We start from the raw sequence: 26,970 nt of genomic DNA on the forward strand, positions 1-26,970 counted from the left end.
TCTGTGATTTACAAGATGATATCCATACAACTTATGTTTCATCCAGGATTGTCCCGTCCCGTTTCTCTGGCTCAGCTCTGGATCACAGCTCAGGTGCCACGTTAATTACATTTGTCTCCAGCAGAAAGCACAAAGGCCTAACAACACAAAGGGGGCAATTTGCAATGCTTTACTCAGGTCAGGTCCTGAGGAAACAAGGGGTGAGCATGAAGCATCTGCATCAATAAATCAGCAGACACACTGTAACAAAGATTGGTCAGCCCAAGCCTACTGGACAAATGACGGAGCCCAAACCTCTGGAGCCAACACAGGAGGGCGCTCCCCTTTGAAGATTTGATGGGAATGGCCCTGGCAGCGATGTCAATAAGGGGCAGAGCTGAGGCCTCCAAAGGAGAGGTGGACAGTGACTCCTTGGTGACACCATATTGAATTGTCACACAGTGCTGTGCATGAGGATTGGGGCAGGGGCCAAGATATTTTGTGGCGCCCCAGGATAGGCAAGAAGAGCCTTGCTTCTAGAACATTCAGCCCCCACTTAAAAGGCTTTGCACAAGGGGGAGAGCACTCTTGGTTGTGTTTTTTCTGCTGGAAACTGAGACTGGAGGAAGCAGTCATGGACAGTTGGAAGAGGTAGCCCCCTGATATCCATCTGGACTAAGGACTCGGAATACAGTTAACCCAGACCAGAGGACTAGTCTGATGGAACAACTGGGCTTCTACACCAAGGAGGAGAGGATCCCCATGGGAGAGAAAGAAGAAAGGCTGGCGGAGGGATCCAGTGGAACCAGCACATAGCAAACTTTAACATCTATAAGGCCAGGAGATCCGATGAAAATGTTTGCTCCAGGTGGCTGGGTTTTGCTACTAGGAGCTAAATGACGCATAACGCATATAAAACGATCTGACAGGGCCTGAGATATCAGCAGGATAAGTTTTGACCTTTGATCCCTCACAGAAGAACATGGAGTCACTGAAAGGAGTACTGCTATTTTTAAAGTACTGGGAGGGTGTTGCATAGGGCCTCTTCCCCAGAGTCCCGAGGCCCCTCCACAATCACCAAGAGGAAGGCAGGAGCACCGGTGTGCTCCCACACAGTAAAAAGAGGGGCCCAGGATCCACCTCCGGGTCCGATTTCTTCAAGAGAGAAGTGGTCGACAATGAGGGAAAGTGCTGCCACACTTTCACCAGCTGTGGTGGACCTGTCCCACTCCCTGTGCCAACCAATTAGAAGATCCTTGGCCTCGGGCAGGGGATGAAAGAGCTGCTGGCTCCCGCAGAAGAGTGGGAGCACAGGAGCCAGCGGGGCAGCAGGGGCGGGCTCTCCTAACATCTAGAGCAAACAGGGGTGCCCAACTGGGACTGGGCACCCCTGACCCCCACTTCAGAGGCACACTACGGTAATACTTCTGGTGCCATACTTCAGCAGGGTAAAGATACACTTGTGACGTCGGACCGGAGATCCTGGAACTGCGTGGTGCACACTTCCACACAGCCAGAGGAATCTGTTGTGCACAAGGAGGATTACTGCAATTGGACGGGACCATGCAACCTTCTTGAATATTGGCTGGTCTGACTGCCTGTTGCTATGTGACACCTTGACATATGCTCTCCAAGGGCTTGTTGGCTTTCCCCGTTTTTTGTGGAGGTCTCAGGGACATCAAAGATCTCCTTCGAGGGACCAGAACCATCTACCTGAGACACCTGGAGAGCGTTGCCCCCTTAAGTACCCACTTTGTCTGCTGGATTCCTATTGGTAACGCATTGTGAGCGTGGAACTAAGTGTTGTGCCTGGATATCAGACTGCCTGGTGCAGAGCCCCAAAAGCACTGCCCGCATCTCAGAAGTATGGTTGCTGCATCTTGGGGCCTCGATACCCATAAGCGTCTTGTTGGTGGTGAGCCAATTCACTGGTTACCGGACCCCGCATGGCCCACTTCATTAATCGTCCTGCATCTCTCTTGTGTGACACTGCAACTGCAAGCTCATTGCGAGCAGTGTCCGATTCAAAGGCAGCGAACCTCGGAGTTGGGGGCGCACCCGTAGCAGTGCATCATTCTACCTCGTGCGGTACGGCTGCACTTGCGCCTGTGTGTATGACCGGAATTAACTGGACTGACTAAAATCAAGGCACACCAGACATTGCGCCTGATTTCCAGGGAGTAACAACATTTGCAACTCTTCTTGTGTGTAATCAGAATTATCTGGTGCAACTCAAATCACTGTGTTGGTGGTGAGAGTAATTGAATTAGTTAAAGAAAGCTTCTGAGAGTGATATGGAGTGGATCAAGAGACTGCATGACCCCCCTGAGCTGCGCAGACTGGGCTGGTTAGGATCCAAATAAGCTTCTAGTTTGAAAAATAACATACTTTGTACATAAGAGGATTCTTCAAATACATCAGCATTTGCGTACGCAAATTCCATTCCTTTCACACATGCACATCATGAGCAATAGATGCTCTGGTGGGTAAGGTCAGATGTGTGATAAGCACAGAAGCAGCCACATCTTTCAGTCACAGACTAGTGTACCTGGTCCTGCCCTCACTTGTCAATGCATTGTATAAGATGTCATGTAGCAGGGTGTTCGAGTGTGCTCAGGGGCTTCACATACCTCCACTAGAAGGACAATTATTTTCCTTATTTTAAAGGCACTGTGGTAAAAGTGTAAGGTCTACCAAAGTTCAGATCTAGTGAACTGTGCACAAAGATATCATCTCTATAAAAAGTGCACATGCTAAAAGTGACTGCCCTTGTACAGTAGTGTGTCAGCCTAAGGACAAAACATGAAATGTTGACCCATACTAAATAGTTTATAATTTCTACACCTAAACCATCTAGTATTTCAATACATATGTGTATGACAGATAAATATAATAGATGGATTGTTGAGGAGGCAATGAAAGGTCAAACACATTTTTACTGAAGCTAGCTGTGATGGGCCAGACATAGCAACTCAGCCTCCTCATGAACAGCACTGGAGTCAGAACTCATTAAATAGTTTCCACTGTCATGGATTGAGTAGATTTTAACTTTCTAAACCAAGTTTCGAATTTGTTTCAATGTAAGCATTGAAGGAAGTTTACAGACTGTAATAAGACTGTAACAGACTGTAGGACAATGCATACTTTCAAAACATCAGGTATTTTTGTTTTTCCCCCAGCTAACAAGATTACACATTTTGCTCTTTTAGGCATCAAACCGTATCAGTTTTGTGTTGATTTTGGTGGAAAAATAACACTAAGGGCCTCAATTATGAGAGGGTTGCAGCACGTTTGCACCACACAATATAGTACTTGTGTAATTTTGAGGGAATTCGAAAATCTGGAATGAAGCAATGCAGCACGAATTGCTGCATTCCATTACTCTGACCTGGGTAGGCATTCCATGGGTATTGTATGGGTGTTCCCACCCAACTCCCATGGATTTTGATGCATCCCCAGATTTACAAGAACTTGTAAACATGGGTTGTGCCAAAAACTCACACCTTTCCAGGGGAGGCATAGCAGCGAGAAATATCTGTATTTCTCCTTGTTTCTTTATAGAAAGAGGAATATGCTTCCCAGGAGTGGTTTTGTGCAGGATGGCACCCCGTCCTGCATAAAAACAATACTGCACGCAACACAGGCACCCTTGGAGCATGGTGCAAGCGATTCTGCATTGGTGCAAGACTGCCAAAAGGGCACCAGTGCTAGGGAAGGGAAAGTAATGCACCATAGTGACTTAAATACGATGCATTACCTGCCTTTCCCTGTCACGCAGCACAGCAAGGTGACTTGCTGCGCTGCACTGTGTGACTTCCTCATAAATAAGGCCCTAAACTCCTACCAAACAAAATGTCCACTCACTAGACAGTAACTTACTGCTGAAATAGATGTGGAAATTGAATGCATTAATATGTTGGTATGCAGATAGACATTAGACCATAAATTGTTAGAAACAAACGTTGTATTGAGGAGACTGGTTTGGAAATATAATTTTGTGGGGAAAGAAATTGCCAATCAATCACTCATGTTGTTTGCTGACAGTAATTGTAACCTATTCCCTTTAGATTGTAGCCTACCTCCTTTGAATCATCAAAGTTGATTGAGATATGAGGCACTACATTGAATCTTCATATTGCCGAAATTGCAAAACGGCATGCATGCCACAGAGAACAGATATTTATGCCATACGTAGAAACTAGGAAATCATTCTTCTGATTGCCATTCTTTAGTAAATAAAGCTGACACTAATCTGAAACTTCTATTGTAGACATGGACCGGTTATTTATCTGAGCAAAATCAGGATAGATCATGAATTTAAAAAAAAAATGGTTAACACAAAGTCGGTATGAATGGGTGTTTGGGTAAGCTTTTTTGGGGGAGGGGGGGTTGTAGTAATATGCCCTTGGACGAAAAACATAGAAAAAATATGTTATTGAATAAACAAGTTGTACAAAATAAATAGCTAACATTCAGTGGTAAACTGGGATACTCACAAAGGAAAACAACAGTCACACTAAAACACATTGATTTAAAAAGAGAAACATTACTTGTCTCTGTATTTAGAGTTTAAAGGTTAGAGCAATACCCCGTCCAGCAGACCCATTTCAAGGGACAGACTCATCTCTATATTACTGTAAGTACATCCGGCTCTTGAGAATAGATAGTCTGAACCTGGGGAAAATGAAGAAATATGCACACAGGTAAAAATACAAGATATCAGCACCTTAATACTTTTAGGTGTGGTGAAATAAAGTGCTGTTAAAAAGAGGCTTTTCCAATATGAATGAATGGCTGTGGTATTTGTATTGTGCAAACCTTTCCAAAAACACTGTACAGGGTCAGAAGAAAGCATGCAGTCAGGGAGGGATAGGTGAGGTAGCTGGTTATTCGACTGTTTACTGCATGTTGTTGTAGTTTTATTTATAGATCCTTCAATTCAATTCTTTCCTAATTAAAATAGCATTGGGCGATCCCTATGTATACAAGGATGTTATTCAAATTACTGGTTGCCTGCTGCCTTGCTTTTTTCTTTTTTACACTTCTTAGGCTCCAGTCTAATCTAATGGTGGCCTTGCTGTAGGTGTGCTGCGAGCCACCAGACATATTGAGTTTGTTATCAAGAAACGCGGGGCTGCTAGTCATGATGGCTTTGTAAATGCTGTAGCTCGTTTTGAAATTTGCACGAGACACAGAGTGGAGCTCTCAGAATGGGGGTGATGTGATCAAATTTTTGCCGGCTTTTAATGAGACCTGCAAAGGCATGTAGGATGCCCTTAATGGATAACAGCAAGGAGACCGGGAAGTCAGAAGCATGGCATTACCACCATCCAGATGCTAAAGTAACAGTGCTTGAACAGCTGTTCTGAAGTCACATTCTAGAAAAAAACATTGTTTAGAAGAGACAGCTGGACCAGGGCATCTTTGTGTAATTTGGAAATGTGTTCATTATGTTGAGGTTGGTATGCAAGTTGAATCTGAATGACTTTGCATTTAGATAAAGTTTGGGCTCCAATCTGTTAAGATTCATATAATTGAGCATGGTTTTTTATATTTTTTGCTTGCTGTTTTTGGCGAATGGCAGCAATTCTCTCTAAGTTGGGCTGAGCTTTGGGAAAAACAAGATTAAACAATTCTCTTAACGGAGAGCCCGAAAATATGCTTTTTTATCTAAACTAAAACTCATGACCTACTGCTAGATTCATCATTGTCCCATTTTGCGAGTCCTTAATAGCGATTATTAAGGAATCACTATTAAGGACTTGCAAAACGGGATTCATGTAGGAATCGCTAAATAAATAGCGATTCCTACACATTCCTTATTTGCGATTAGCAATTAGCTAATCGCAAATAAGATGGCGATTTCAAGGGTGCCAGGGGTGTCCAAAGGACACCCTGTAGCACCCCTGAAATGCAAATTTACACAGGTGTTGCGCACACACATGTCCAAAGGACATGTGTGTGTGTGTAACATGCAACAGAGAAAAATGCACTAAAGTGCTTTTTTCTATTTTTTCGCTATTTACCACGAAGTCAGACTTCGTGGTAAATAGCGGCCAAATATTGCGAATTCGCAATTTAAAATTGGTTAATGAATTGCATTTAAGGAATCTCTAATAGAGATTCCTTAAATGCAATTCCTCGCAAATATGCGATTTCGCAAATAGCGATTTTTGCATTTGGGATGATGAATCCCAAATGCAAAAATTGCGCTCGCAAAGGGCCAGATTCTCAGAATCTGGCCCTTTGCGAGCGCAATTTCCCTTCATGAATCTAGGACCTGTTCCTTGTCGAATAGCTCAATAACTCTCTAAATTCAATAAGACCATAGACCATGGAAGAATATCATGTCCAAACCCAACTGGCAGTGTTCATTGCTTTTTTCTTTTTCCTCAAGTCTAGATTCTCCAAAAAGATCAGCTAACTGCAGCTAATAAAGATTTTCAAAATTAGCTCTCATGTCTAGCATGGTGTTTTTCCTATTAGTTAGAAAAACCTTACATTTTAACTGCCTGTCGTAGCTCTCTGAAATAGTTTTGCAATACATGTCTTTGTGTTCTAATAGTTTGAAACAATGGTACCAGTTTTGAGGCAACCAGTGGTGGCTGGTAGGGAACGTTGGCGGGGCAGGGCAGATGGTGGGGGTGAGGTTAGGAAGAAATATAAAGAACAAGAAAAGAAAATTTACCTGGTGGTCACCGTCTCCAGCTGCCGCCTCTCCCCCAGCAGGAACCAGGAAGAACACAGCCTCTCAGAATCTCCCGAGCAATCAAAGCGCTGCCTTACAGCAGCATTGCGTTTGGTCTGAGCCCTGTAATTCAGCGCTCAGAGAGAGACTGGGAGGATGGGCATGTACAACCCCAGGCTGTACAATACAGCCGGTGGAGAACATGCAAAGTGCACATGACGGTTCTGCCGGCCCGAGACGGCCGGCCAAACCATCATGCGCACTTATGGTGCAGCCACCACTCCTCCTTCATCAATGTCAGGGGAGCCTAGACCCGCCCTAACAACCTGTCTGCAGTGCACCGGCAATACTCAAAATAAAATGAAAATAATGTTTTGTTATATCATTATATTTTTCCGTTGCACTGCTTTAGAGCAGAGGGGCAACATTCTTCTGACTTAGTGGAGAAGCCACACCTGGAAGCAATCAAGAAAAAATTTTCAAGGTGTCTAAGGAGGCAAATTGATCCATCAGAAGTTAAGTATTTCTTCCAGGACACCCATATTCATCCCTCCCTTCATGGGTGATCTAAAGTCTCCTGTTTGTGTAATTTACCTTTAAATCATGCTCATAAGGTAAATCAAGAGAAGGAATAATTCCTTTTGGATAATGCATGAGTTCAGATTCACCTAAGTAGCAACAGACCACACGTACAAAGCACAGTGGATGGTTGCACATTCATTTAAATGAATTTGATTGAATTGGGCAAACTGTGAAAACGCATAGGGGCTAATTACGATTGCGGTGAATCCGCTTCTGGCAGCCTGCTAGTGGTGGATTCACTGCAATTCTGCAGCCAAATTTTTCCCGCCAGATTGCGATGGCAGGCGGTTTGCATGGTGGACGGAAAAACAGTCTGCCATAGGTCTGACAGCACCAATCATAATGATTGCCTGTTGGACCTCATCACATCAGTAGAATGGTGGGTGTTCCTGGCAGACACTGTCTACCATATTATGATGCTGCATCCCTGCCAGTGTTTCTTTGGCGGTAAAACCAACATGGAAAGGCTAGTGGGATGGGCTTTTGGGCCTTGTGTTGCACTGGGGGGGCACCTATTGTACCCCCCTTCATTTCCCTGCACCAGGTGGTAGGCACCTCGAAGTGCCTGCTGCATAGAGCAGGGAAATGCAAACAGTGCATTTTGAACATTGCAGATGGTGCTGCAGCAAGCAGCACCCGCCGCAATGTTAGAGATAAACGATGCGACCGCCACAATGGCGGTCACATCATAATCTCATATGCGGGATCGCCGCATTACAAGCGGACGGTCTCGATCCCAGCAACAATGGCAAACGGACATCGTAATCACCCTCATAGCCACGGAGGGTGAAGTCAGGGCCTTTTCTCAAATTAAAAGTTTGGCATTGTTAGACCTGGCACCATTGGCGTGTGTCTCGCTTACATTTTTGCTGTTGCCTCATGTATTTTTGCTGATGTTACATGCTTTAGGCACTGTGCCACTGCTATTCAGTGCCTCAGTGCAAGTGCTCCCTGTTGTAAATTGATATATTAATCAGTGGGTCCATGTTTGGCTATTTGGTTTACTTGTCAGACCCTAGTCTAGAACACTGAGTGTGCCCAGGGCGTGTAAATCCAAAAGCTGCTGGTGGGCCTGCAGCACTGGTTGTGCCACCCACAGAAGCAGCCTTGTAAAATGTGTCTAAGGTCTGCCATTGCAGAGCCTGCGTGCAGTCTGGTACTGTCATGCTGACTGGGCAAGTGCACCCACTTGCCAGTCCCTAAACCTTCCTTTTTCTTCCTATCAATCACCACTATGGTAGGCCCAAGGGCAGGGTGCATTATAAGTATAAGGTAGGATAAGCCCTGATGTGTGTGGCATGTCCTAATACTAAATTGCAGCCATTTTTGTTTTTCACTATTGCAAGGTTACATGTTCTTCATAGGCCGGAGTGTGCAGTTAGAATTATTATATGTTATAATCCTAACTGTCTCAGAGAACATGGTAGAAATTCGAGTTTAGTATGCCTTGACTCAGATTGATAAAATGCATCTTTTAGTGAAGTTGATTTTAATATTCTGTGTTTGCAAATAACACTTTTAGAAAGTAGGTATTTGCTTCTCTAACCTTTCAAGTTTGCCTCTGCTAGGTTGTGTATTCCTTTGTCTGATTTTGTGAGTGACAGGGCTGGGGGATTCCAAAAGACAGGATGAGTCAGCCCAGTGGTGAATAAAGAGATCTGCATCTAGATGGGAGGGAGGAGTTGCACCTTAACCTTGAATAGGGCTGTGCCTGCATTCCGCAATGCTGGTTCCACCTCCTGGGGAACGGCTGATGTCTCTGCCCTGCACACTGAAAGAAGAGAAGGAGTCCTGTAAAGAAAGCGCTCCAGGACTGTACTTGCCTTCCACATGCTGGATCCACCTCCTGTGGGGCGTCTGATGTTTCTGCCATGCACTGTGAAAGGAAAGGCAAAGTCTGGTAAACAGAGTGCTTCAGAACTGGTTTGGACTGGGCAAAGGCCCTCTCCCCTCAGAGGATAAAGGATTTTGGGGTATAAATATTGGGACCCTGAACCCAAGAAATTAGATCACTTTTGGACTACAAGTAGAAACCGTTACTGAGTAGAGGAACCTGAAGAAACTGAGGAGAGACTATTCCCAAGCTGAAGTGCTGCTTGGGGGATTGGCCTACAGTGGTTGCCTTACTACCAAAGGAAGGAGAAAGGAACTTTGTGCACTTTGCTTTCAACTTGCAAAGGATTCCCAAGCGCTTGGAAAAGAGCTTGCCTCCTGCTGAAGTCTCAGGGACAACAGACTTCAACCCCCAGCTCCCCAGAGTTCTTCTGGAAGTGCCATCTGCTGTGTTGGGCCTTCTGAAGAACTGTGTGTCGCAAGGAGCTGGAAGAGCAACTCATCGAAGAAGAAGCGTGTCGCCGTTGCTGCTGTTGCCATCGCATCATGGATGTCGGCGCTGTAGTTGTCGCACTGTACCGCACTGAGAGAAGCGTCCCGCAACGAAGAGGAAGCGTGTTGCCGTCGCTGATGCTGCCGTCACAACTCCGAAGGAGGGTGTTGCCGCTGTCGCATTGCACCGCATCGAGAGAAGAGTCTCGCAACGAAGTCGGAGCGTGTCGCTGTGCCTGCCGTCGCAACTCCGAAGGGGGGGTGTCACCGCTGGAATTGTCACACTGCAGCGCATCGAAGAAAAGCGCCTCGCATCCCCGAGAAGCACGCCACCGTCAGAGCTGCTGCCGTCGCATCGTGGTTGTCACCGCTGTAGTTGTTGCATCGTGCAGAAGCTTCACGCATTGTGGGAGAAGAGTGTCGTAGGTGGAGCTGCTGCCATCGCGTCGCGGAAAAAGAGTGTTGCCGCTGCCGTCCATGCATCGAACCGAGAACTTCTCACATCCCCGGAGAAGCGTGCCACATCTGAAAGATCTTCACATCTTTATTTCTTTGTACTTGAGCTTTGCCGCATTTCTCCCGCTGCGACATTGCTTGTCGTGGAAGCGCAACGCAACCTAAGGTACATTGACGCAAAGGGTTGCATCTTAATAACTAAACTTAACTAAGGTAAATCTACCATGTTAAAGTAACAGTGTTGTGTATTTCTGTTGTTTATGGTCTTGTGGTAAATCTATATAAAGTATACTTATTTTTTATATAAAACCTTGTGTGATGTGTTGTGTTTTCACTGGGTTACTGTATGTGGTCACAAATGCTGTACACACTGCCTCTAAGATAAGCCTGTCTGCCCGTGCCAAGCTACCAATGGGGTGAGCAGGGGTTATTTTAGGACTGTAATCCCCTTACCCTGACTAGAGGGAAGGGCCCCTATTTGTCACAAGTACCTACCTGTGCCAACTAGAGACCCCCAAATCTAACAGTCATATCAAAATAAGTAGCCACAAAAGAATTCTCTCAAGATTTGGGAATACCTATCTGCTAAAATTAGTCAAATTTGAGTAGAGTTTATGGATGCGTTGCTGCCCTCACGGCTTATACTCGAGGAAGGTCTGGGATCGGAGACAGTCCTAATAAACCGTGTTCAAAATGTTGCTAAATTTTCGAATATTCCTCAGCCTCTTAACTGGGCATAGCATTTTATGAAAAATATTGCTATGACAGTGGGTGTGTGAGAGATTTAATTAAGCATATTAGCAGGGCTGTGGCCTGGTCGGAATTGAGGTACTAGATGGGGAGAGCTAGAAATCCTCTGCTGAATATGAAAGTGTCCAGGGATATGCTTAACATCCCAGGACATAGTATAAACTGTATGGAATGTGGATGTGCAGGGATGATGTTGTGTGGCCGATAATATTAGTAGCAAATCTGATCCTCCTTATGATCTGAACAGCAAGTTATACATTAGATTATTCCAGCCTGCCTTCCTGAACTGCCTGTTCAATTTTCTTTCATATCATCAGGAACTTTCATGTGTGGAATGAAGGCTGGTTTACCCGGAAAGATCTGGGAGCTTTCTATGATGGTTGGCAGGTTCTGGACGCAACACCTCAGGAGCAAAGTACAGGTAAAACCCTTTATTTCTGAATTGATGCCAATTAAAAAATCTGCCTGTAGGAAACTGGCTCTGTATATACTATACCAAAGTAAGGTATAGTGTGCACAGAGTACAGGGAGTCCCCAGAGGTATAGTAGAGGCTAAATTACATAAGAACTAACAGCTCTCTTTGGGGTAGAGTGTGCGAGAAGGGAGGCTTATGCGGAGGGTGTGTTAAGCATTTGTATTATTCACTCAATTAAGACTGATGCACACACTCAGAGACTGAATTCAGACCGATTGGGTAAGTATAAAAAAGGTATACTTGTGTTTTATTTCTAGAACTAAGCGCAACTTGGTATAGGTAGGTAAAATTGTAGGCCTTTACACAGAAATACAATTGAGAATGGATTTGCAATTGTTACAGGTTTGTCTCACTTTAAAATGCAGTTTGAATTACAAAGTCATTAATTACAGATTACCTTTTAGCTACTTTTGGATTACTTTGAGTACTGGGGTGGTATGCCTAGATGCCACACCTTACGATCTCATAATACAAGGTAAATATGACTTTTTATACTTTGCAGTTTAGTTCTCTTTTCTCCATACAAACATCAGTTCAACACTTAGAACGTTTTAGGCCTTAAATCTCTTAACATGAGTTCCTATGGGAGAAAAATCTCTTAACATGGGTTGCTATGGGGGAAAAAGGGTTAGCAACTTCTCAGGTAAGTACATGACTTACGAGTGGGAGTTTTGGGGGTTAGGATCAAACCCTCCAGGGTCTAGATGGGCTCTTGAGTTGCACCACCTGTGGTACTGGGACGGCCGGATGCACAGTGCAGGGGCCCAATGTTAGCCAATGGGGCTAAGGGGGCCTTCGGTTATGGATGGGCAGGCCACTTTGGTGTAGGAGCAAAGCTTCTGGGTTAAGGTCAGCACTGCTGTCCAGAAATCCCAGTGTTACTTCTTGTTTGAAACCCAGAGTCCAGCACATCGGACAGTGCTATATACTGTCCTGAGCCCAGAGTCCAAAACTCCAAATGTCACATCACTGGAAGCCTGTATTTTTGTCTCTTTCTCTCTCTTCCAACCCCCTTTCCCCTTGGGAACTTGCGAGGTAGCAGCCTGTCAACTCATTACTGCCCTGTCAGGTCTCAGCGGGATCTGGGGAATAATGTCACCCCATTGGAACATCCTGGAGTTCAGGTGAGTGGCTCGCAACAATCCTTCAGATCACTTTCGGTCACTATCGGGCTCAGAACGCTTTGGTTGAATCCGGGATCTTCTTACGGCCTTCTTTCGCAGTCAGGCGAGGAGGATCTTTCCAGGTGAGGTTGAAGGCACCATCTCAGAGCTTGTGGGAGGTCAGGGGTAACCAGATCCTAGATCAGGATCCCTGGGGAGACCTCCTTGTGGTGTTTGGCCACTCTCAGACTAGGGCCGTGGCAGGCGGGTGCAGAGTAGTGTAGAATCGCGAAGGTGCTGGAATCCGCATTCTGGTCTTGGAGTCTTTGTTGCGCAAATCTGGTGCTCACGGGAGACAGAGTCTGTAGGGTGAGTGCAGGGTAGGGTTCTTTGGGCTCTGGAAAGCTGCTGGCTGCTGGATACTCCGGTTTCTTTGATGTAGGCAGGTCGGAATCGGGACAAGTCGGTAGGGTTGGGGCCTAAGAAGTAGTTGTCCTCTTCTTCCTGGGTCTGCACGGGTCTTCGGTCCTTCTTCTTTCTTCCTCGAATCTGAGGAGGTACGGTTCAGGGTTGACCCTAAATCCTAAATTTAGAGGTGGTGAAGGGGTGTGCAGGTCTGGACCACTGGGTCCCTTCCCTAGGGTGGGTACACCTATTATGCCACCGTCCAGTGGGAGGGGGCATGAGCCTCTCCCTAATTGGCTGAGTCCCCCCCATCTTCAAGATGGAGAGACTGAGGGACTGAGATGCTTCAACTTGCCTCTCCCACTTGAGGGGTGTTGTTGGCAAAGGTGGGCACACCTCTCTTCCTAGCTTGGTTTTCCCGCTGATTTTCCCACCAACGATGGGGGCCAGAAACCTGTGGGAGCCAGTTGCTTGGTCCAGCAAAAGGCAGGGACAGCTTCCAAAGGGGGCAGGCCTTTGAAGCTTCCCTTTAGTGGAAACATCCTGGGGGAGGAGGCATGATACCTTAGCCCAGGATGGGCTTTGTTTCTGGACCCAGAGAGAGGGGTCCAGAAACCTGTCTGGTGGTGGCAAATGGCAGGCAGCCACACCAGGGAACCATACCAGGGCTGTCGACTTTCATGGGGCATCTCTAAGATGCCAACTGAGTACATTTTACATTAAATCAATCACTGGCATCATTGTGGGTTTAATATGCTGAAAGATTTGCTACCAAACTTCCCAGTTTTTAGTATAGCCTTTATGGAGCTTTGGGATTTGTAATGACCAACTCCCAGACCATATACTCTTTATAGCTTTCCTACACTTAAACTCTCTAGGAATGGGCTTCGACACTGTAGGTGTACAGGGATCATGCCACTGTACCTTCATCTTAGGGCTAGTGAACGCTCCTAAATGGGTGACTTCCCTAGACTTCAGGCAGTGGGTTGCAGACATAGCACACAGGGATGTGTGCCATGTTGACTCTTCAGTTTTCTCTGCACTAAAACATACTGCCTGCAATGACAGTGTGTGGGTGTTAATGATCAGGGTCTCTAAGGGTGGCATTATAGGTGCAGCAGCCCTTAGAGACCGTCCCTTTTCACAGTGCCCTTGGTACCCATGGTACCTTTTACAAGGGGCTTACCTGTGGCCAGTGATAATGCCAATTGTGGGTATAAAGGTATGGTCTTGGGAAAGAACATAGGCCCTGGAAACGTGATTGCCAGGGACCCAGGGCACATCAAGTCAGGTTCCTTCAGATGTCAGGCAAAAAGTGAGGGGTAATTATGCAAAAAGGGGAACTTTCCTACACGGCCCCTTCTTACATACATTAAACTTTACTCTAAAACCAAAGACATTTTTATTTCAAAATAATGGATTTTCAAAAAGAGATAGTGATGACTTTTCTAATGTCGCTTGAGAGTATTTTGCTACAAAAAACGCAAAATCTAAACTGTCTCTCAGAGAAACTTAGTTTGCTAAGTTTTTGACTTCAATATTTTTAGTACTAAGACCAAATTTGTTTTTCAGTGTTTGAAAACTCAGGTTTGAAACAGTCTTGCAAGACCTTGATCAGAATAATATTACAACAACTACTTATACATGCCCATATGGACCTGAATAGACAGTCTGAAAAAAATCAGTGTGTGCTTCAGATTTACCTCAGTAATGTCAACCTGTCAATTTAGAATGTTGTAACTCAAGGTTTGTTTAATGTGTCAGGCATACTACTCTGTAAGTTTCCTTGTCTGAAGAGTATCTGAAATAATAATTAAATCTTAACTATTGATGTAGAGTGGTGATAATATCGAAGTTTGTTATCCTTTAATCATAATGTGGCTATATAGGCATTGTTTTGGGAGCAGCATGATTATTATTGCCTGTGTATTAAATTGTCTTGTGCATCAAGGCAAAGAGATTTAAGAGTATGTTTGCTTACATTAAGTAATCATTTTAATCGAGCTTGTGTCTCATTGGCTTAAAAAGGTGCTGTTCTTTTTCAGGATGACAAAACCGAATAAACATGACTCATGCATATTCCTAGATGTGTAGGCCCTCATTTCAAGTGGCTGGTAACGATGCACATTAGTAATGTAGGCTGTACTATAGATTTTGGTGCTATTACCTTTGGCTTTACCTGCCAACTGCAGTTTTGTGGATGTAAGGGGGAATAACAACATCAGTGCCACCACACCAACACTCACATGCCATTCCCTATTTGAGGGACCGATTTACGCTTGGGCACTTCACCTGCTTTGTGCAGGTAAAATGACTGGGCCAGTACTTGTGAGCAAATATATTTACCACTCATGTTGTGATGACTTCATGGGAATCAATAGGCCACTTAAAGCAAAGGCTTCAGAAAAATGTGTTAATTTTGGTTTGGTACAAGATTGTGTATCAGCACTTCTGGTGAGAGCCCCTGACTGCACAATATAACACAACAGAACAACAGAAAAAACATGTGGCATTTATAGTTGCCGGTAACCGGAAATCCTCAACTTGCTAAATCAGGAGGAAAAATCAAATTACTGAATGTCCTCCTCACTACTAACCCTATGACTGAAGGTCCCACTGGTGACATCTCCAATGGATTTAGATTTTAGTTCAGAAATTGTAGGATTTTCTACTATCACTCATCTCTTAATCTGGCTGTTAGCCTCTGAGCTAAACTGAGACATATTGAACTATAGGAGGAATTATCTAATGAGCATAGTATGTGTAGCTGTTTCGCTTCATACAAAGAATGATTTGAAATGGAATAAAGAGTGGAAATGAACAATAATAATGTGCTCTTCTCTCTATGTGATAGTTTTTGCATAACATCCAGAGGCCTAAAAACAAATGCAGGTTAAGTCAAGTTAGGATTTATATAGCTCACTACTCACCCAGAGGGTCTCAAGACGCTTGGGGGAGGAGGTGTTTGTTACTTATCAAATAGCCAAGTTTTGAGTTGTTTTCTGAAGGAGAGGTGGTTCTGTGTGAGGCGGAGGTGGGTGGGGAGAGAATTCCAGGTTCTGGCCGCTAAGTAGGAGAAAGATCGTCCTCCCATGGTGGATCTTTGAATGCGTGGAATCGCGGCGAGGGCTCGATTGGACGATCATAGTTGGCGTGTGGGGGAGTAAAAAGTCATGCGCGTGTTGAGGTATTTAGGTCCTAGGTCATAGAGGGCTTTGTGTGCGTGGGTGAGGAGACGGAATGTTATTCTCTTGTTGACGGGGAGCCAGTGAAGGTCTCTCAGGCGACCGGATATGTGATTGTGGCGGGGAATGTCTAGGATGAGTCTGGCGGAGGCGTTCTGAATGCGTTGGAGTTTTTTCTGTAGTTTGGCTGTGGTACCGGCGTAAAGGGTGTTTCTGTAGTCCAATCGGCTAGTGACAAGTGCTTGGGTGACTGTCTTTCTTGTTTCGTTGGGGATCCAGCGGAAGATCTTTTTGAGCGTACGTAGGATGTTAAAGCATGATGATGAGATGGCGTTGACTTGTCTGGACATCAAGAGAGAGGAGTCCAGGATGAAGCCCAAGTTGCGTGCGTGGTCCGTTGGTTTGGGTGCGCTTCCTAGGGCTGGTGGCCACCATGAGTCGTCCCAAGCGGAGGGGGATGATCCTAGGATGAGGACTTCCGTCTTGTCTGAATTCAGTTTTAGACAGCTGTTCTTCATCCACTCGGCTACGTTTTTCATCCCTTCGTGTAGGTTGGTTTTGGCGGTGCTTGGGTCTTTGGTTAGGGAGAGGATCAGCTGTGTGTCGTCAGCGTAGGAAATGATGTTGAGGTTGTGTTGGCGCGCGATGGATGCGAGGGGGCTCATGTAGATGTTGAAGAGGGTGGGGCTGAGTGAAGATCCTTGTGGTACGCCGCAGATGACTTCAGAGGCCTCTGATCTGAAAGGGGGGAGGCGGACCCTCTGAGTTCTTCCGGCGAGGAACGATATGATCCAGTCCAATGCTTTTCCTAGTATCCCGACGTTGCTGAGGCGTTGTATAAGGGTGGTATGACAGACCGTGTCGAACGCTGCAGAGAGGTCCAGTAGGATGAGGGCAGCTGTTTCTCCATTGTGAAGTAGTGTTCGAATGTCGTCTGTGACTGCGATGAGGGCGGTCTCAGTGCTGTGTTTGGCTCGGAAGCCGGACTGTGAAGGGTCGAGGGAGCTGTGAGAAGTTGGCCTGGTATATGATGCTCACTAGTTCTAGTGATCACCTTGTACCATGCCAAGCAACCCTTATGATGATTGGTTGTAAGTCAACCTTATAGACCAGTTATCCTAGTGGTAACGTGGACAAAGCAGTCTTAGGCTAAACTCTGAAAGGCATGTGAAGCCAGCTGTATTACCATACACAATCCCCTTGAATACCAAATGAAAGGGCACCACACAGCTATATATTGAAAATATATATATATATATTTATTAACTACAAATATCCCCATATACTCTTTATGAGCACAGAAGCACAAGCGTTAAAACAAAACACAGTTTAAATACACAAATGTTGCACAATATGGATGAGGGCGGGTGACCACTCAAACCATATACTAAGAAAGTGGTATAAGAGATACCAATCGAAAAGGAAACAGGTCTAGGGCCTTGGGAATCGCTGGAGCTGATCGGGACTAGCAGTGACTAAGTCGGGAAAGGCCCGCGGAACTCGGGTCCAGTGTTTAAAGTGCACGCATTCATCAATGTTAAGTCTATGGTGTGTAAAAGTTGCAAAGTTAGTGTTTTAGGAACCTTCCGAGTGACCTAGAAAGCTGAAACTTTAGACACAGACACTAGAGGTGTGTACCAGTGTGGGAACGCCGGCGTTGCTGAGTTACCTCACCCACAGGAAGCGGGTGCATAGGGTCGAAGTAGTGTCGGGTTTCGTCACGCAGGTCGATGGTGCTTGGAGCTGGATCTGAAGTGGTGAAGACCTGAAAGCAGAGGGGACAATGTTCAAAGTCACTAGCCAGTGACTACCGTGGAACCAGATTGGAACCAGGCGATGTCGGGTGCAAACAGGGGTATGTGTAGCTTCTCTCTGCAGCCACGTGGACACAAAGAGGTCGAGGACATCCAGGAGTCAATCACGAGCTGTCCCAGGCAGGCTTCTCGCTGTTGGCGGTATCGGCAACTTGATTGGAGCAAACAGGCCTTGGCTAATGCAAGCCACGCAGGAATCAAAAAAGGCTTATCACTCGGACCAGCAGGGTCAGAGCGGGTGCTCCCTTTTACAGGAGCGAGGGCAAGTCTGGAGCAACCAGACCCGCAGTGTAGTTTGTAGGGTTCGTACCCAAGATGGCCGCTGACCACGTGGCAAGTGGCCGGGATGGCGCGTCGAGTGGCACAATGCAAAAGGGCCCCACGCATATTGTGGAGATGCTGGAGGGCTGATCTTCGGTGCAAGGGCTGCTCGGGGGTGGGGCTTCTCAGTCCCCAAAGCACAACGTCGAGGGTGCCACGGATGCTGCGCAGTCAGCTTCTCGGGGTTTTTTCAAGAGGTCCGGTCCCACATCTCTCGGTGCCTCCACGGGTCTCTTCTTTGCAGGGACTGTGGATCAGACTGTGAGAAGTCTGGGAGTCTGGGTCTTGTCAGGCTCTGGGCTCAGGCTCCGGCAGGAGGCGGCAGCAAAGCAGACGTCGAGTTGCTGGATGGTGCCTGTGTTCACAGGGTGGCCACTCCTAGGCCACAAGGGAGATGCTCTTCAGTCTTCTGTGCAGCAGAATGTTGAAGTCCAGTTGTCTTCTTAGTTTCAAGTTGATTCAGGATGATCTGAGGTGCTAGGGCACTGCTCCCACTCTTATTCCCAATCTGAGGGGTGGATCACCTGCTAGGTCCCTCCTCTGGGTGGGACCAGGAAGGGGGGAGGTTACACCCCCTTTCCTTTGTCCAGCTCCTCGCCAGGCCTGGGTCTGGAAAGTCCCAGGACCGGTTTGGACTGGCTTATGCACAGGGACACCTTGTGTGCCCCGGGCATGTCTGATTCTATTCAACCCTGTCCTACCCAATACACAAAATCCTGTCTGGGGTGGTGCTCACACCTCCCAAGGCAGGAAACCCTTTGTCCAAGCCTCCCTCGCTGGAAGGACTCCCAGCAGCAGGAGGTCAGACTTATGTCTGTGGTGGCAGCATCCATTTTGTGATGCTGAGGCTCTGGTTAACTTTAACTGGGGTTAAAGTTATGTACATGTCGTGTCCCTCTAGAAGGGTGGAATGCTATCCCCGTCGACAGAACTGTCGAGGGGATAGTATTCCCAATCGTATGACACCTTACTCGACATGTTTTGATAAAGCCAAACCAAAGTTAGCATATAACCGCGAGGATTATAATGCACTTAAGAGTAAATGGTATGGCAATATCCCGGAACAGCTAAGGGAGTTATTCCCGACAGCTGCAGACAGGCTCAGCTCATGCTAGAGCAACATCTCACATGAAACCACGCACTCTGCCCCCAGGATTGCAGGGGCCTTTCATAGGAATGGCTTATAGGTTAACATGTGTCCAGTTAAGGTTAGATATCGGGATACTATATCTAAGCAAGAGGTGATTACACCAACTTACCCCAGCTGAGTGATCAGCCAGTTGTGCCAAATATGGAGGCCAGGCCATTGGTGGCACAATACATGCTGCAGCCCCTGGTAGGCCTAGGATACACCTATGCCCTGGGTACCTATGGTACACTGTTACAGGGGCCTATAAGGTGAACCAATTCCAATTGTGTTATTCACCTAAGGACTAAAGTAGTGTGAGGGCGCATTGTGTGTGTCCTAAAGCAGTGTGAGGGTGCAGTGTGCGTGGCCTAAAGTAGTGTGAGGGCGCAGTGTGCGTGGCCTAAAGTAGTGTGTGGGTGCAGTGTGTTTGTCCTAAAGTAGTGGGAGGGCACAGTGTGTGTGTCCTAAAGTAGTGTAAGGGCACAGTGTGTGTGAACTAAAGTAGTGCGAGGGGGCAGTGTGCGTGGTCTAAAGTAGTGTGGACACCAGGCTGCAATTTCGCGGTTTTGCAGTTAGTGTGGTTTAACAAGAGTGTTTGTCTGCTAGATCAAAACATTACATACAATTTAATAGAATACAAAGGGTAAATAATTCTGCCTTTGTCTTCAACATATTTTCTTCCATTTGGCATGTATATTCCTGACGCATCAATTACACTTTTTAGAGCAGCAGTTATTTCAAGACGAAAATTCAAAAACATAACAGCTCAAACATTGTACTTTTTTAAAAAAACTTTTTTTTAAGGTTTAATGTATTCAGTCTTACATTGCCCTCCAGCAAGGCAATTTAAAAGGTGCTTCTGAAGCCCCAAGTATTCAATAGGCGATTCAAATGATAGCATTTTATTATAGGCCAATAAAAATTGTGCACATTAATATAGAAAACACGAGCACAATGAAGATTACATGCTACTTCGTCTATGTAGCTCATACCAGCAGAACATTTTAACGCAAGTCCTTAAATGTTGTAATCATGGTCTATGATGTACAACAGCTACATAGAGCCAAGTGATCTAATAAAGTGGCCCGAGTGATTTGCGAAAGAGAAAGTTTTTGGCTCCTGGCAATTCACCAACAAACTTCGCTACCCCCCTGAACCAGCTCATGCAGTCGGCAACACACACTTTCTAAAGCTGCTTCTAGGAGGCCTTTCACTTTCGATGCTGTCTACTGCACAGACGCAGCTCCCCATACTTTTTATAGCCTGGGACACGGAGTGAAGTGACCATTTCTAGCCCATTTTACGGAACAGTAGTCCTTGACAAGCAACAGCATACACACGTTGCCAGCATGCGAGACCTAATAATCAGCACAAGTAAATGAAGCAATGCTGTTTTCAAAGAGACACAAATGGACTTATAGTTCTGCGGGCAGCATTCAAATTCCTGAAGCAGAGTTGCTAGCAAAACTGATGGGTGCCTATAATATAAAGTGGGGGAGGGTGTTATTATTTGTTTAGAAGGGAAGGCAGGGTGCACTCTTTTGGGTGCTGAATTCCTTATTTATTATTAAAAATGTTTTTATCTTTTATATTGATTGTAAATATTTTGTGCGGTGTTTCACGAGGATGGGCACGTTTTTTAATGAAATTTGACCACTAATACACACGCACAAAAACACGTGTGAGATCTTATCTCTGTTCTACAGCACAGCGCCGCAGCAGCTTCTCTGGGGCGGTGCAGGAACAGGAAGCTGTAACTCCTTTCGTACATGTGTTATGAGTTTGAAAATAACACTCATGTCATCTTGAACAGCGATGTAAAACCATTTCCACCTTTGGCTTCACAGTTTGTATGTAAGCAAATTTCAGGCAGTAACTTCATTAAACTATTATATGGATAGTGGGTTTTGCTAAAGAAGGATGAAAAAAAGCATGGGAGAAAATGTTTACATATTTTGCGATTAAGGGTATTATAGAACGTTTTTCTGTATAACAAATAAAACACATCCCACAGCCTTTAAACACGATATTACGTGTTTCAATGGGTTTGTATGACTTTATAAACGTCATTCAGGCAGCCAGTGAACACTTTGGTAAGTTGCAAAATCCTTAATCAGCAGGAGGAGCCTTTAGCCAAAAGTAGACAGACCATATTTGGGGGTGGATTAGGATCGCGGACGGACTTGCGTCCGTCCGCGACCCCAGAGCAGGAGGGAACCTCCGCATGGCATGCGGAGTTCCCTCCTGTGCAATTAGGATGTGACCGCCACCCTGGCGGTCACATCCTCTATTTTTAACATTGCAGCGGGTGCAGCTTCAAGCTGCACCCGCGGAAATGTTAAAAATGCACGCATTGCATTTGCATGCAGAAAGAGGCAGGCACCGCACGGTGCCTGCCGCTTTCTGCATGCAAATGCAGGAGGGTACCATAGGTACCCCCCATGTGCACCCCCCACCCCCCCCTTCACCTAGGGGGCCCGCAACGGGCCCCCGCAGTGAAGATCCATATGCTTTTCCACAGCGGAAAACCCGCCGCGGAAAAGCACTTTTTAAAGCCCATCCTGATATGGCGGACGGTGTCTGAGAGACACCGTCACCATATCAGAGCTTTTCCGCCACGGTTGTAAGCCGACCGCGGCGGAAAAGCTGCGGACGGAAACCAGGACCCACCAGCCATCCTAATGTGGCGGTGGGTCCTTGGCCCCGAGGATGCGGAAAAACCGCAATCATAATCGGCCCCTTGGTTTGTGAAAAATGAAGGTAACCGGAATAGGTGAGATAAGGCTAAAAAAAAAAATGTATTGCCAGGTATAGAAAGCCGAAGGAAGAGCCTTTAAAACAGCAGAATAGACTGCATGCACAAGGTGCTTACTCGAAGCAATTTATGGATCAGAGGCATGTAAACCACCTGTACGAGGTAAAATATAGAGCAGTTTAAGTAAGTCTGCAAAGGTTAACTGTACGCCATACACAGCAGGGCGAGAGATCCGGTGGACCTCCAATCATTAGAGCGCGGTAGGATGAGGCATTGCTGTGGAGAGGGGGGAGGAGAAATGCGAGACACGGCCTGGCGGCCGTGAAAAGTGTGAAGCAGGGGGCGGGGGAGTGGATTCCTTTGAAGTGAAGCTCTCGGAGGCAGGCGGAAGGTAATGGCAAGCGCGTGCATGTGCATATGCACTCGACGAAATCCACGATGGTTTAGACCTTGGTTTGCCCCCAATACTCTTGTCTATTTATTCCTTGCGGAACATACTAGACGAGACCTAAAAAGTGAGGTTAAGGGAAAATCAAGGAAGGTAAGGGAGGGAAGCAATAATACAAAAAATCACCCACAAGATTAGAAAGACAATTGAAATTTACAAAGTACAATTCTCAGGTTAATACAGCCCTAATGATGTTAATACAAACTTAAATGTACCCCTACCGAGCCTTGGAGTAAATCCCCTACCCCTACTGAGTCTTGGATGGTCCAGGTGGTGAGGAAGGAAATACGAAATATTTACTACAAAGATGTGAGGTTAAGGGAAATTCAAGGAGGGTAAGGGAGGGAAGCAATAATACAAAAAAGCATCCACAATATTAGAAAGACAATTGGAATTTACAAAGTACAATTCTGAGGTTAATACAGCCCTAATGATGTTAAAACAAACTTAAATGTACCTCTACAGACTCTTGGAGTAAATCAAGCACAACTCGTGGCCATCCTCTGGTATACTGCAACATACTATGAGCGAGAAAAGGAAGGCACAACCACAGAAGACGTTGGAAGTAAATTCAAATCTGCAGTTCACTCAGAAAAGTATGGACATAAATAGGTGAATTCTTAGAGTGTTGAAAGAACATTCAATTGACGAGTATGAGAAAGTGAAAAGGAAAAAAGGAGTGGAACCAAACGCTTAGACATATAAATTTCCATGAACAGTGTTGCCCCCTTGCCTGGTTGAGGAATGCCTGGCATGTGATTGAATTGACCATTCCATCCATGATCCAATAATCTTCAGTAGTAGTGGAGTTTAGAAAAAGTGCCTTTCGCAGTTGCATTTTTTTAAAGCTCCAGATATCTTGAAATGGCTTCATCTATCAGATGATGGTAAAATCACCAATCCCCTCAATTCCCTGCACCGGGAAGGTATCCTGCAGGCAAGATGGAAAAACTAATTACTTCATTAAAGCTGTTTTTCGGTTGGACATTTCCCTGGCTCCCTCAACTTTGTCACAGGGACTTTGCAAGGCATGTAGGTCAAAGCTGAGATTTACAGCAGCTATCCTTCATTCTAGGGAAAGTCTGCTGCTTATTCTACAGAACTAACAATGGAAATTGCACATGCGCACCAGGCAGTGGAGACCAAAGCATATTAAGTCAGTGGGTGTAAAGCTGCATCAGCACTTTAGTTACCTTGAGTTACCTTAAGAAACTAAAAATAGTTTTGCCAGATAAATGTAAAGCTCCACCAAAGGGTATAAACAGAGACTGTGTACCAATGTTATTTGCAAATGAATGTGCAGAGTGGTCAAGTTTAGGTCCTGTCATCTGCTTCCTGGCGCAAAAACTATTTATGCGTAATGACAAGATTTTGCTTTATGCACAATTCTGGAAATTTCACAGTCTTACACCTGCATAATGAAAATTACGCACTGGCCTCACAACTTGATAAAAGCACATCTTTGGCACTCACTCACTACACAAAACATTTACGTACACAACACTCTTCACATATTGCACCTTCCAGCCATACATTTAAGTGCTGATATGCAATCTTTTGAATAAGTCAACAGTCATGCACGCCCCTGTGGTAGCTCTGTTATATAAAACATTCCAAACAAAAGGACAATGTAAAAACTAACCTTTAGCACTGGATTGTACTAAACAATTTTGACTTCTTCCATGTAATATGAGGTCTTTTTGTGATAGCAAGATCACATTGTAGAAGTGCAATGTCAATGCACAGGTTTATCGTTTGTGTGTGTTCCAAAATGCATCCTGACAAGTGGAAATATCAAACAACACTTTATATTACAATAGTTCTCTGTATCATACATGTTGTGGCTCTATCACCTAACATTACATTTCTTCTACTTGGCTTCCAGGAATCTATCGCTGTGGTCCTACCTCGGTAAAAGCGATCAAAGAAGGAGACGTGGACCTGGAATATGATGCACCGTTTGTGTTTGCTGAGGTCAATGCGGACCGTGTCTCCTGGATCTGTGAGGGCGAGAATAAAAAAGAGAAACTTTGTTGTGACTCCGGTGTTGTTGGGAAGAACATCAGCACAAAGGCTGTGGGGCAAAATCTCCGAGAAGATATCACTGCCAACTACAAGTACGAGGAAGGTATGGGCAGGTTGCTTCACAACACTATTTCTGGAGTAAAAAACAGAAAGCAACAGAAAATGCTTTGTGATTTTGGACTTAGATGGTGACAGGTAAAATATGTAGATTTATCTTTGTCTTCACTCCTTATAAGGCGCCTATTTAATTTAGCTTTAACTTCCTTTGAACCTGTACTATGCAGTGCAAAATCATTGCCACTTGAAGTAGAAGTAGGAAGACAAACAAGCTCCATGTCAATTAACACAACATGAAGTGTAAATTAATTTGGCCATGAATTATTATACACTTGGGATTCACCCTTGTAGTGTCCATGGTCGTAGCACTCATACCACTTGAAGGGCTTTGGCTTTTAACCTTTGTCAGGGTATTTTTATTCTGTTGGCCAGATTGGGAAAGTGAAATGAGACTCTTTCCTCTCAGAGTTGTTTTAGGGGCCTTTAGAAAAGTCAGTCTTTTTTTATCTCCCCCTCTTTCTTCTGTTAGGAATCCTGCCCACCCTTTTGACTGTCCCCTTCTGATGCCTTCTTGGACACTCTGGTGCTGACCCATATGTCCGCCTCCTCATCAAGTTTCTTGGGGTCATTTAACTTGCTATCAACCAGCTGTTGGTGCAGCTCTGGAAAACAAATATCAAGCATGTGCTCCTTTAAAATCAGTAGTTCATCTCTGAATAATCATCAACCTTGCTGCCCCTACCCCAGCCCTTCAGTGCCTTGCTTGCATAATCCAAGAAATCCACCCATGTTTGTGAGGAGATTTTTGGGCTCCAACTAGAACCTATACCTCTCAGGGTCTGTCCAAACTTTTTGACTAGTAGGGCCTTAGTTGCAATGTAGCATGTTTGGACCTTTACATCTAGTGTATGGACTGCGTCCCTCCCCACTGTGGGCATTTTCGCCCACCAACTAGAATCTTGGATGTCCTTGCAGAAATCTGTCAGCTGCTGCACAGTGTAGAATTCTTACATTGCCAACTCAAACTCAATTCTTTCAGGTACGGCTTCTCCAGAGAGACACATCATTTAGCAGATAATTAAAAAAGGCCAATCAGGGAGAATTGGAAAACATTGGTCTTAAATATGGAGTTGTAGTGAACACTGAATGATTATATGTTATTGCACAAACACAAGTCCTATACTCACTACTGATCACCAATGTAAGACATTGGGTCTATAGCTTACAGAGGTTTATTTGCACCCTGTCCAAGTAGGAATCACATTATAAGTCAGGGTAAGCTAGATATGAGCAGGCAGGCTTAACATAAATGTGTAAAGTATTTGTGCAAAACACACACAGTAACACTATGAAAACACCACATAAAAACTCCACACAGTCTTAGAAAATAGAGAATATTTATCTGATTAAAACAAGAGCACAACAACAAAAATCCTATCAGTGGAAGCCAGGATATTAATTTCGCTGCATCACCGTGAATCAGGATACAAATTACGGTGCTTTAAAAGCTCTCTTCCCTGGAGAATTAACCCCTCAAGTCAGAACAAAGAAATGCAACCCCAGCCAAACAGCATTACTCTTTCAAAGAATACAAATGCATTAATTTAGTGTACTAGGATATATCAAAGAATGAAAGTTTTAGTGTGAGAACCAAGCGCTTACGGTACTGGCTGCCCCACTAGGAGAAAACTGGACTTCTCCCCGGAACACCTGAAAAGAGTGGCTGCTGCAAGATGTGACTGAGAAACCCTTTCATCGAAAGAATCCTTCCCAAGAATCAGAAGTAATTAAGTAACTTGAACAGGATGGGCAGCACACTGCAACTTCTCCTCATTTTGAGATACACTATAGCAAACAATTGCTGCAAGGCATGGCTCCCTTTTCACCTGAAGGTGTCCTTCTTTAGTTACCAGGGGAATACGACCAGGGCTGGATTGGCTGTAGCAGGCACCTGGGGCCTCATTTATGGAAAGTGATGCATCGCCGCGTGAAAACAGCGATGCGTCACTTTTCACTGCGCTCTCCCTGCAACACTAACGATGCGTCATATTTAAAGTATGACGCATCATGTCGCAAGGAGTTACAGATACGTCAGTATTTCTGACGTATCTGTAGGCGCAAAAGTGACGCATTGCTGGAGTGTGTCAGAAAATTTATGCAACTCCAGCAATGTGTCCTTTCACATGGGGCTTGCCCCATGTGAAAGGGCCTGCGTCAGTCTTACGCCTGCTGTGAGGCAGGCATAAGAAATTGACGCATTTTTATCCTAGAAGTGTCGCAGTGAAATCTTATAGATTTCACTGCGTCACTTCTATGACCCTGTCTTGCGTCAGAACGCCCCCCCCTGCATACATTATACCTGGCGTAGGTATAATGTAGCACAGGCGTTTACAAAGTGACGCATCTACCTATATGCGTCCCTCTGTAAATATGTTGCAACAAGGCACATTTTTTATGCTGCTGGTGCGTCAC

General features: G+C 45.2%; 1 protein-coding gene across 1 annotated transcript in view; it reads left to right on the forward strand.

Moving 5' to 3' along the window:
• LOC147705981 (protein-glutamine gamma-glutamyltransferase E-like) overlaps positions 1-26,970 on the forward strand; it is a 263,890-nt gene that overhangs the window by 196,546 nt on the left and 40,374 nt on the right. The window contains exons 8-9 of the mRNA XM_086932440.1: positions 11,098-11,201; positions 24,302-24,544. Coding sequence (XP_086788566.1) covers positions 11,098-11,201; positions 24,302-24,544 — 347 coding nt within the window. The remainder of the gene's footprint in view (positions 1-11,097; positions 11,202-24,301; positions 24,545-26,970) is intronic.

This window comes from Lissotriton vulgaris, chromosome 7 (assembly GCF_964263255.1).
Source record: "Lissotriton vulgaris chromosome 7, aLisVul1.2, whole genome shotgun sequence".
Lineage (NCBI taxonomy): Eukaryota > Metazoa > Chordata > Amphibia > Caudata > Salamandridae > Lissotriton > Lissotriton vulgaris.